Here is a 12611-nt window from a genome sequence, read left to right on the forward strand (position 1 = left end):
GCCCTCCCCCCAATCTCTCCGGACCAAATCAAGCTTAATTGTACCCCATTTCAAGTTTTTAACTTCCCAATCTAGCGTTCTGAGAAATCTACCATCTCTGAGGCACCTGTCGTTTGCAGAAGGAGGAGGGCGGCTTAAAGCAGCGCCTCCTTAAACCAAAGCCTTTGAGTAACTGGGAAAGATAGGTGTGCTTTTCGGGCAGCAGTTTTCAGCAGGTTCCAAGCTCAGCTTTCTTTCCCAGTTACACAGTCTTTGGTATACTCCGCCCTCAACCTCCTCCTCCTCCTGCAAGTGAAAGGTGCCTCAGAGATTCAGCGGGCAGCTCAGGGGAGACAATGGCCACAATGACTTCACTCCCCAGCAATGTGAGGAGCCGCTGTCACCACCGCCACCACCTGAGCCCTCCTGGGAGCCGAGCCAAGCAGGAGCCCCAAAAGCGAAACATCTCTCCTTTCCAACCATCACAATTTCTGCAGCGTCCGCTTCACCTGCCCCTTTTCCAGACGACCCAGGCAGCAACATTCAGAGTATAAGATGCACCCAGATTTTCACCGTCTTTTTTGGAGTAAAAAGGTGTGTCTTATACTCTGAAAAATATGGTATATGATACAAGATTTCAGTAACACTATGTAGCAGCCTTGATCAAAGCAGGTATCATCTTTCCTGTGTTTGAAATAGTCTGGACTTACATGAAGTTGCAATATGCTGAAACTTGATTTAACAGGACAAAGTTCCCAAGTCTCATTCTCTAAGAACATTCGCAGTTCTTCAAGACGAGTTCTGAAATAAATAATTAGTGTCAGAGAAAGCACACCATGTAACTTATTTTAGAAAAAATAGCAAAGAAGAAGCAAAGTCTTCACCAGGGTCGTATGGTTATACATGATAGGGGAAAGATTGATGGAGGTTGGTTGGTTCGGTTTTCACTAGGATCATTCGATTAAACTAAGCTATAGTAATTTAGATTAAAAATATATAGTTTCATAATGCACATAACATTATTATTCTAACTTCCCAACTAGAAGCAGAGTCTTTGAATAACAGTTATCAGAAAACAAAAGGACCGTTGGCTTACCTGAACGGTCGTTCTCTGGGCGCTGCGGGAGAGTCCAAGCATGGGTTAACACAGCCTAACTGCCCTAGGACTGACTGAGTTTTTTCCTTGACCACGCCCCCTTTGCCTCTGGCAGGTCAGTTTTAAAAACGAAAGATTCAAATAGGACGCCCATAACAAGTCTCTGTAAGGTCAATTCTCAAACCCTGGGCGGGGTTGGACTCTCCCGCAGCATCCAGAGAACAACCGTTCAGGTAAGCCAACGGTCCTTCTCCTGTGCGCTGCTTGGAGAGTCCAAGCATGGGACATACCCAAGCTATTGTGTCCCAGGGCGGGGCGGGTCCATGGTCTCCGTAGCCTCCACAACCCTTTGTAATATACGTCTTCCAAAGGAGGCTTCTGCCGAGGCAAAGGTTTCAATTTTATAGTTTTTGATGAACACCGTGGGCAAGGCCCACGTGGCCGCTCTGCAAATGTCTATGATAGACGTCTGGGTCGCCTATGCAGCTGAAGTTGCAGCGCTCCTAGTTGAGTGCGCCGTTACTCTGCGTGGTGCAGTCCTGCCTTGAGCTTCATAGGCAAGCTTGATGCAAGCCCTCAGCCAACGTCCAATTGTGTGAGACGAAACCTTGCGACCAAGGGACCCAGGGTGAAAAGATATAAAAAGGGATTCGGAGTGCCGAAACTCCTTTGATCGTTTAATGTAAATTCGAACTGCCCTTCTTACATCTAGTTTATGCCAAAATTTTTCCTTCTGATGTACTGGATTGGGACAAAAATTAGGAAGGATCACTTCCTGGGCTCTGTGAAATTGAGTATTCATTTTAGGAATAAAGGATGGATCAAGTCTCAATATGATCCTGTCATCATGGATAATGCATAGGTCCTCCCTCACAGATAGCGCAGCCAACTCAGATATTCTGCGTGCAGATGTGATAGCTATGAGGAAGGCCGTCTTAATAGTCAGATGATGGAGGCTTGCCTTCCTGAGAGGTTCGAAGGGAGCCCCCGTTAGAGCCTTCAAGACATATGGCAGATCCCAGGATGGGTAACGATGAACCACCTGAGGGGAGATGTTCATCGCACCCTTCAGGAAGCTCTTTACTTGTGGATGTTGACTCAGAGATCGAGATTGTTTACAGGTAAGAATGGTGGATAGAGCCGCCACCTGTCTCTTGAGCGTGTTGGGCGCGAGGCCCCTGTCCAAACCCTCTTGGAGGAATTCCAGCAAATATGGCACTGAAGCCAAAGTGTCCTGCACACCCTTCTCATGACACCAGGTAGAAAATGCGTTCCACGTGTATTCGTATATTCTAGTGGTCGAAGGTCTCCTGGACGCTTGAATAGTTTTGATGACCTTGTCTGAGAACCTCTGTTTCCTCAGGAGTTCCCCCTCAAGTGCCAAACGGCTAGTTGTAGCCACTGGGGATCTGGATGCTTGATGTGGCCTTGGCTGAGGGAGATTTGCTCCTGAGGAATCCTCCATGGCTTTTGGATGGAGAGGCTGACAAGGTCTGCATACCAGGACCTCCTGGGCCAGTGAGGAGCCACTAGGATCAGTTCGGCCCTTTCTGACAGTAATTTGGTCACTACTTGAGGTATGAGAGGGAGCGGCGGAAACGCGTACAGGAGTCCTGAGGGCCATGGGCTCCTCAGCGCATCCGTCCCCTCCGCTAATGGCGAATGGTAACGAGTGAAGAAGCGGGGCAGATGTGTGTTGGTGTTGGTTGCAAAGAGGTCTACCTGCGGTTTGCCGAACTTCTCCACGATCTGACAGAAGATGTCCAGATGCAGCCGCCATTCGGAGTGGTCTATCGTCTGCCGACTCAGCCAATCCGCCTCTTGGTTGCTTGTCCCCGATATGTGGTCCGCTGTTATGGACGCCAGATGTCGTTCCACCCATCTGCCCAGGAACTCTGCCTCCTGCATGAGACTCTTGGAGTGCGTGCCTCCCTGCCTGTTGTCTGTTAACAACAGTACATGATGGCCCACAATCTGAGACGCAAAATGACGTAGAGCGAGACGGGCGGCCCTCAGTTCTAGCCAGTTTATGCTGTGGGCCGCCTCCCTCTGTGTCCATTTGCCTTGCGCAAGATGTGCCTGGCAGTGCGCTCCCCATCCCTGTAGGCTGGCATCTGTTGTTACAATCAGCCTTTCGGGCTCTTTGAAAAGGCACCCTTTCCTGACCGCCGCTGTGCTCCACCAGTTCAGGGAGCGGAGTACTTTTGGCGGCAATTTCACGCGTCGCAGCGAGTTGCTGTCCCTTGATCTCTGCATTGGCAGGAGGAACCACTGCAGTTCCCTTGCGTGAAGTCGAGCCCAGGGGACCACCTTTAGGCAAGAGATCATGATGCCCAGGAGCTGGGATAATTGTAAAATCGGCACTGACCTGGACCTTCTGCATAGACGAAGTTTGTTCTGGAGGTTAGTCATTCTGTCTGGGGACAGAAATACCTGGCAGGAGACGGAGTCGATGATGGCGCCGAGGTGTTGGATTCGAGTGGTCGGTTCTAGGTGACTCTTCTGTAAGTTCACTGAGAACCCGTGATGCTGTAGGGTCTGTATGGTCACCTGAACGTCCCTTCGGGCCTGCTTCTGGTTGGAAGAATGAATTATTATGTCGTCTAGATAACACTCTAGCCGAATTGGTTGGTTTCGGAGGTGGGCCGCCACCACTGCCAAGATTTTTGTGAAGGTCCTGGGAGCAGACGAGAGGCCGAAGGGCAGGGCCCTGTATTGATAGTGCCTCCCGTCGTAGTGGAACCTTCTGTGGGCAGGGTGAATGGGGACATGAAGGTAAGCTTCCTTCAAATCTATCAATGTGAGGAGATCTCCCTGTCGTGTGCATGCCAGGATGGAGTGGAGGGACTGCATCTTGAACCTTTTGTAGGCCAGATGTTGATTTAGGCACTTTAGATCCAAGATGGCCCTCCACCCCCGAGTTCTTCGGGACCAGAAAGAGGATGGAATAATATCCTCGTCTTTCCTGTTCCTTTGGAACGGGCTCTATGGCCCTGATGTCGAGCAGATGGAGAATCTCCTTCTGCATGAGCTCTTTCTTTTGGGGATTATTGGGGGTGGGACAACGGATGAATTTCCGTTGAGGGAAGGATAGAAATTCCATCACTAGGCCCTTCCTGATTGTGTTGAGGACCCAAGTGTCTGATGTTATTTCCTCCCACCTGTCAGCATATATCTGGAGCCGACCCCCTATGGGAGGACCCCTGTGATGGTCACTTTCCTCTACGAAACTGTCGGGAATTTGATCCCCCATGAAATGGCTTCCGAAAGGAATGCTGTTGTTGCTGCCTTCCCCTGGACCTGTAAGCTGCTCTGTCCTGCCCCCTATCTCCTGTCTGGGGAAATGGTCTCTGATAAGAAGAAGTAGAGCCGGAAGCTTGGGTGGTTTCCTGCGCTCTAAATGACTGTCTCCTGAAGGAACCTGAACCTTTACGTTCGTTCTTCTTCAGGGTGGCCGGAAGAATTTTACGTTTGTCTTTAGTTTCGATGACAAACTTGTCCAGGGCCTCCCCGAAGAGTTGCCCTCCCTTAAATGGGGCAGAAGCAAGCTTCCACTTGGCTTTCATATCAGCCTGCCAGTGGCGGAGCCACAGCAGGCGACGTGATGTTACATTGGATGCCAGAGCCCTGGATGCGAATTTGGCCGCATTGAGGGAGGCATCCGCTGAGTATTCTACGGCGGTTATTATCTTATTGATGTCATGCCGCCATCTGGAACCCCCTGTGGGAGGTTTGGACCTTAACTGTCGTAACCAAAGAAGAGAAGCTCTGGTGAAGAAAGATGCCGAGGTGGATGCTCTAATGGCCCAGGCTGCCGCCTGGTGCGTCTTGTGGCACGCCTTCTCTGAACGTTTGTCCTCGGCCTTGAGCCCTTCAAGTAGATCTGCTGGAAGATTAGAAGTAGAAGTTAGAGAAACCACCAGGGCATCCACCTCAGGCAACTTCAGCACCTCATCCATTTTGCCTTCTACAGCGTAGAGGGATTTGTCCCCCCCCCCCACTGGGATTAGTTAGGGTACCAGGTTGGATCCATTGCCTTTAGACTACATCCAGGAATAAATCCGGAACTGGAATCAGTTCCTGGGTTGGAGTAGGTTCCTGGAACAAGCCCTCCTTATGATCCTTAGTGGGAAGAGGAGTGGCCGAAGCACTCTTGGGAGTGGAACCAAGATCAGTGGCTGCTTTGGCCTTATGAAGGATCGATTTAAATAAAGATGGTTTGAATAGCCCCGTGAAGGCCGGTTTATCAGGAGGAAGGTCTTCGTCCTCCGATAACTTGAAATCGTCTATCTCTCCTTCCTCTAGGCCTGTGTCCTCCGAGGCAATAGAGGTGCCAGGAGAAGCAGGAGCTTGGTCTCTTACATGAGTAGGGGTCGCCCTGGCTTTAGGAGTGCCAGACAGACCGGTCTCCTTTAGCTTAATGCCCTCAGCTATGCCCTTGGAAATGGCTTCTGCTATCACCTCCCTCATTTCAGCTGATAAGGCGGGGCCTTTGTCCTCTCTCGGGTGCCCCTTGGAGCCCTTGGAGGTTCTCCTTTCCTCCCTTGGAAAATTATCCTGGAAAGATTCCAGTTCTTCCCTAACAGAGGAGCTGGGGGAATCAGGGTAACCCCAGGATGCATCTGGGGAGGAGTCCCTAGAAATCCCCCCAGTTGATGGGGGCGAGCCATCTTGCTGGGGAAGTTCCTGATCCTGATCCTTCCCTTGGGGTGGAGAAGGCCTAGTCCAAGTCTCCTCATGGTCTGGGGACCTGTTGGATTTTTGGGCCTGCATAGCGTGGCCTCTACGAGTTCCCTCCTTACTGGTGGGTAAGTCCCCTGAGGCCAGGGAAGGGGATCTATTGGAGTTGCCTCTCCCTCCCTTATTTCCCTTGGGGGGGGGCTCCACTCTGGGCCTTTTGGAAGAGGGCCCAGCCTGCACCTCCAAACCTTCGTCTGCCATTGGTGTTCAGGAGTCAAAGGATGGCTAAATGGCTTCGGAGGTAACCGCTTGGACGAGCCAGACGGCCAAGGAGCGTCCGCGGTTATTTTAATAGGCGAGGGAAGCCAGCCGGCGAAATCCCTGCCTTGGGGTTCGAAAAAGCTGTTTCCGAATCACTCAGCCTTGCCGGAGCCCCGGACAAGGCCTCTCAGTCACTAAGCGTTGCTGCTGTTGCTGCTACTGTCAAGGTACACTGTGAGGCTTGTAACTGCTGCCGTTTGAATCGTGAGGCAATTTGGTGCTCTAAAATGGCCACCGCTGCGCGCGCAGCTCCAGTAACCAGGGCAACCCTCCCCGTAGTGGGGAAAAGGGCGCGAAAGTCTTTAAATGGCCGCCGCTGTTGCCAGGCAAAATTTGGAAGCCGTTAGGACACCGAAACGTCCGATAAGGCTTTGCGGCTTTACAGAGCGATTTGCCAGCGCCAAACAGCTGGTTTTGCCCCAGCAGCGATTCCGCTCGCCGGCTGGAGCCGGATAAGCCTCAAACCTCCCCCACTTAGCTTACATGCAGCCAGAGGAAGGGGAACTACAGACCTCTTGAAGCTGTTGTCATTAATTGTTGTAGCTGATTCCAAATTGTGAAATGGTCAAGAATTTTTCCTTTGCTCTGATGTGGGGAGTCCAAGCAAAAGCCTAAGCTGAGGAGCTCCCCTGTTATAGTCCTATCGGGCGGACTGAGTTTTTAAAACTGACCTGCAAGGGGCAAAAGGGGCGTGGTCAAGGAAAAAACTCAGTCAGTCCTAGGGCAGTTAGGCTGTGTTAACCCATGCTTGGACTCTCCAAGCAGCGCACAGGAGAATGGGAGCAATATTTGATTAGCCTTTTCATCTCTCTCGGTTGGCTTTCCTTATGGAATTTTCCCAAGTAAATGTAAGATTTTCTAAAAACTACAATCCTTACTCCCAAAAAGAAATGCAACAATTTTCCACTGACTATAAAACAGCTAAAGCACAAATACAGAAATATAATTAATATATGTATCACTCTCAGCATAAAAACAATTAGCAACAGTAAAAAGAGTTTAGAAAAACACTATAATGAAGAATAATAATAATTATTTTTTATTAACTTAAATTACTTTTTTATTTATGAACATTTATATGGTGATCCAACTGACTCTCAGTGACTCCAGGTAGCTTACAAAAACATTTGCTGAGTTATTGCTTCTTGAGATTGCTCACCAAGCTAAAACATAAAGTTGAAATAGTTTTCAAAATATCCAGCAAATAATGTATTTTTATTTTACCATTTCCCTTTAGAAACTATAAAAACTGAATAGTTTTGCTGAACAAAAATTGAACAACAGATATCTGCCAAGAGATTCAGATCAACCAACAGCCTAACAACCAGAAATAGTAATGTGAATGAATTTTTAAGTTTAAACTGAGAGTCAGTTTGGTGTTCTGGTTAAAAGTGTCAGATTAGAAACAAGGAAATCATGATTTGAAGCTGTTTTAGGCACAAAGCCAACTGTGTAACTTTGGAATAGTCACTGTCTCTTCATGACAAACCACTTCCAAAAATCTTGCCATGAAAACTGCAGAGATTTTTCCAACAGTCATTAAGGTTGACCTGAAGGCCTGTGCACAAACTTTAGAGTAAAACATGGGATTAATTATCCAGTAGTTTAGCACTCCTCGTTGCTAGAAAAAGAAAGATACTTTTTTTGATAACAAGAACAGTCTATATTTTGGTTTTTTATTTTTGACTTAGCCTAATGTACAAATTGAATTAGGGATTAGGCTACATTCTGTACATTATTGAAATTATGTAGGAATATATTCTTAAATTAGCAGTCAGATAGTTAGAAGTTGTTACTCAAAGTCTGAGATTTAATTTCTGCCATCTATAAGGATGGGGAAAAGCTTGTCAAGAATTCCTGAGATAATTCCTGGCTACTCCTAGCCAGATTTGGCAATACGGATCCAGACAAATAAAGACCTATATTAATAGACGTCAGTTCTCATATCTCTTCATTATGGAAAAAAATGACTTCCTTTTTTAGAGAAAATTTAATGTTAATTTACACATTTAAAATTAAGCATTCACTTTGCTTCTTCTTATTATATGGACACCACATAATGTGGGATGCATGAGCATGTGCTTTATAATTTGTTTCCACTATATTAAGTATTAAATTTCCACAACTGAAAATATTGTAAAACTTACCTGTGATAATTCTTGAAATAATTAACACTTTGTTTTCTAATGGAATCTTGCAACACTTCTGACTTGCTGCCACAAAATTCTTCTCCAACCTGCACCAGCCTAGTAAAAATAATATCCCCATTAAACATTCACTACAGCATGTAATTGTAAATGTTTTTTAAAACTCTTGTCTTTTATCGGTCTCTAATCTCTGCAAATCTAGAACAATTTCTTAAAGTTTTGAAATGGCTTTGCCAAAAGGTTTTCTAATTAAAGGCATATTGCAAAATATTGCAATATTAACTTGCCTACAACAGCATTGAATTTAATTGAATTTATAGCTGCTGAAATGGTAAATTGTGTTTTTGGGAGATATCACAGCACTTCAAAGTGGAAACAGTTGTTTTCCAAGCAGTTCATTACAACATATAAAGCTTTATATCTCTTGGATCCAAATTATTAGCAGAATCATCTATGCCTGTGTATGTCTTCCACCTAAGATATCCAATGGAAAAATTTTTGCAGACCTACAGTGCATGTAGAGACTTTTCTATGGAGCAATTGGGAACGGAGGCTGGTTCCTATTCATTACACTTAACTCTTTTCAGAAATGTTCATAGTTTATAAAAGGTGCTTTGGTCTCATTTTCTACATTTTTACTTCATGAAAATATAAGAAACTTACTTAAGGTAGTGTATCAAATTTATCTGAATAAATTGATCCTCCTTGCAGGCTAAGGGATTGTAGGAAAGCACCAATATGGAGAAAGTTAAACTACAATATAACTAAGAGCTTCGGGAGATTGTCATATTAATAGCCAAATGGGCTAAGTAATTAACAGTAATGTTATCTCCTATACAGTATTATATACAAAACCTTATCAACCTATTCTGCATAATTGTTTTGATAACATTTCCTTAAAATAGATGCTATCCAAATTACCTGCTAATAATATCCAGTACAAATATGAAGTCATCATATTTGAAGTTAGACATATCGGTGCCCAGCAAATAGGTTTTCACTTTCAATTGGACATCCTATGTAAAAACAAAAAGGCTGAAATACTAGAGAAACAATAATTTGCTATTTTAACTATTTATAATTAAACAATCAAAAAGCATAAAAAAGGGAAAATCTTATATGCTCATTGTTTGCTCATTAGCTGAAATTCATCAAAGATCCCCCAAAGATTTGCAGGATAGTTGTTTATTTAAACTCAGTTTTAAAATTAAAATTAATGTTAACACAGTTTATTGTCTGTCCCTTGCTGGTTACTTGTTGAGAAGTACCCAATCTGTCAGGGAGGGATCAAACATGGAATCACTGTACAATCTCAAAAGTGTATAGACAGAACATATTTTTTTGTTTTATTTATTAAATTTATATGCTACCACTCTTCCTGTTAAGGCTACTCTGGGTGGCTATTAATATTACAGTTAGCTGTATGTGTGGGTTTGATCACATCTCACATTACTGTTATATTTTATTCAGAAATTCATTTTTTTAAAATTTAAAAGTAGGATCGATAACATTGTGGAAATTCAACTTGATTATAGCAGTTTAGGGCTATTCTTCAGATACTAAATACATATTTACAACCAACTGTTAGTACAAGCACAGATAGATTAAAAAAAACCAGATGGTTGAATAAAAAGTAATGCCTTTAATGTTATAAATCATCTAAAAATCATAGAACAGATGCAGTGGAAGATCTTGTGTGTTTTTTAGCATCTGTTCTTCCACTTTAGTTGGGGAAAGTTGCTAAGAAAAAAGACTGTGTTGCTAAGTATTCTGCAGTGAATACTTATGAGTGTACTCTAAGCAAGGCAGTGATTATATTTTTTTACTATCAAAAGGGTTTCTCGAAATGGAATTCACCACCAGATACTGATTGTTCATAGTGATGGCTGTGTTGACACGAGTAGTGTGCATTGCTGAATCAAACAACAGAAAAAATGATAAACTAGGAAGAGCTATTTGTGGATTAAGAATTAAGCAGATGATCTATGACACTAAACAACTAGTTTCATGTGAGAAAGGTTGATGAACTGTTTAAAGACAATAAGTGAATCATTGAAGGGAAATTGCTGTCAAGATTGGAATTTCACAGGAATGGGTTTCTGTCCTTCAACAATGGAAGATGCTGTAAGATAGGTCCTTTAAATTGATGATAGCAGGATGAACGTTTCAAGAGCTGCAATTTGCTAGCAACTGTTATCAGACTACAAAAATAAAGTTGAGGATTTTTTTTCTTACAGTAACATGATGGCCAACAAAATTTAGGGTCATCAGCATGATCTAGAAAGAAAGCATCAGTCTTATAATTTCAAGACTGCAAAAACTAAAGATTCAAAACCCAAGATTTGGAAAGAAAGCTGATTGATTATAGACTTTGGAGATGTTATTCACATCAATTTCCTTGAATCTGGCACACAACTCAGAAGCACTGCACTGCAACAATTAAAATTTCAAAACAGCATTAAGCAGAGTTTGGATGCATAAGACAAAAATGTTGCTGCAGTATGACAATGCTAAGACTCACTCTTCCTTCACAAATAATTCAGTATAAAACAAGATAAATCAGTAAGATTAATCACCTTGCACTCAATACAAAAACTTGAATAAGATACAGCGTAAAATAAATATATAGAAAACAAAGCCTTTCAATTGATACTCATTCCCCAGGGATCATCTGTAATTTTAAGATAAATCAATAATCTTTTTTCTGTTTTTTAAGCATGTCATTTAAAATCATGCACAGAAATTGATCTTATTTTGATGGATCAAATTTCAAACAAACCTGCCATATTCGTGAAAGGCCATGCTCCAATTTTTTTTTCACGTAGCTGCGGTCAAAACTGGTCTCCTCAGTATCCAGGATGTTATTTCCATCTAAAATATAATTTAACTGTAATTTCAGGCGTCAGAAATGAGGAGAAAATTGAGTTTTACAAAAAAAAAGGAAAGATTTCAGGCATTGTTGATTCATTTTATTTCTTTTGAATCTTCAACATCTTCAAATAGAAATTAAACACTATAAACAAAGTCTTGTGTTTTATAACATAGAACAGAGAATCTATGAGTAGATACAAGAAGAAAATATCTCGCATTGTCCTTGACTAATCTGCTGGCTGGGATTGATGAGTCCTGATGATAAGGAAGGTCAATTACATGTAACAATAAAATAGCTCTGTTTTAAAGAGCCTAGAGATTTGTTCTAATATGCTACTGAATGTGGCCCAATGCTCACTGCCTCACTGATGCCTCACTGCCTCACTAAAAAAATTACCAGTCAGTCACACAGATCTAATTTGATAAGGTATGTAATAGAGATGCCCCCAAATCCAAAGATTCTGTCAAACTAACAAAATGTACCAAAGCAGCAGAGCCTGCATAACAAGACCATGATGCTCACTTAATCATTTGTCCTCGTAGAAGTGGAATAAAATACTTTATTATGTTCAACAAAAATAACTCCCTAATAAATGTGTTCTAGATTTCAGCCTTACAGTGTATGTGAGTCTTGAGATATAACACATTTTCAAGCTAAGGATCACATTTAGCCTATGAATAGTTTAATAGAAGCAAAAAAGGAGTGTGTGGAACCAGGACAATTAATTAAACTATTGCTAATCTCATCTCTCTTCCAGGAATTTATATGTGATGTACATAGCACTTCCCCCTTTAATTTCACCACTGCAAAGACTTAAGTAAACTGCTCTGAGAGAAAATGAACTGTCTCAAAGTCTTCCAATGAGCTTTATAGAAGAGGGTAGATCGGAAGGTTCTAATATTTATATTACATTTTTGAGTTTGTGAAACCATTACTTTCAGAGTAGAAGGAGATTCTGGGACCAAAGTTGTGAATATTTTGCACTAGGCAAGCATGCTAAATATAATTAAGCCCTTAAATCTATGACCAGATAAAAGTTAATGGTCTCTAGCAAACAAATGTTTAGATGTGCCAAAGAAAATGCTAATTAATCACAAAAGATGATGAATATAAAATACAACAACCATTTGGTACATGTTCCTTAAACTAAGACACGCAGCTTCCCACTGAAACAATGGACACACATTGACCATGTTGTTCAAACAGATCAGATGGGCTCCACTCCAATTTTTATGCTTGGAAACTGAAAATAGAAGAGGCATTTCCTACCAGAAGATGGAGACTCCCCATGGTCATATTTTTCATGCCAGTCCATTGTCCGATAATAACTCAGCATGACCTCCCATAGAGCTTTGCACAAATCAGCAAGGCATGGAATGTAACTGTCTGATGTAATGTGCTGTGCAATACACAAAACAGGTCTGTGAAAGTATCTTGCTTTCTTAATTCAAAAATAATGCCAAATAGACATAAAAGTTAACTATTAGCACAAAACAACAATTAAAAATGACTGTTT

General features: G+C 42.7%; 1 protein-coding gene across 2 annotated transcripts in view; it reads right to left on the reverse strand.

Annotated features, from left to right (window-relative positions):
* The window catches only part of VPS50 (VPS50 subunit of EARP/GARPII complex), an 83497-nt gene that overhangs the window by 40884 nt on the left and 30002 nt on the right, over positions 1-12611 (reverse strand). The window contains exons 13-17 of one of the 2 annotated variants that reach the window (XM_081971669.1): positions 12365-12494; positions 11003-11094; positions 9145-9239; positions 8224-8322; positions 690-780 (exon numbers count right to left, since the gene is read on the reverse strand). In XM_081971669.1, the coding sequence (XP_081827795.1) occupies positions 690-780; positions 8224-8322; positions 9145-9239; positions 11003-11094; positions 12365-12494 (507 nt within the window). Of the gene's footprint in view, positions 1-689; positions 781-8223; positions 8323-9144; positions 9240-11002; positions 11095-12364; positions 12537-12611 lie in introns of both variants that reach the window. The other variant, XM_081971668.1, reaches the window with a different exon arrangement.

The sequence above is a fragment of the Natrix helvetica genome (genome assembly GCF_964273705.1).
Source record: "Natrix helvetica genome assembly, chromosome: Z".
NCBI lineage: Eukaryota > Metazoa > Chordata > Lepidosauria > Squamata > Natricidae > Natrix > Natrix helvetica.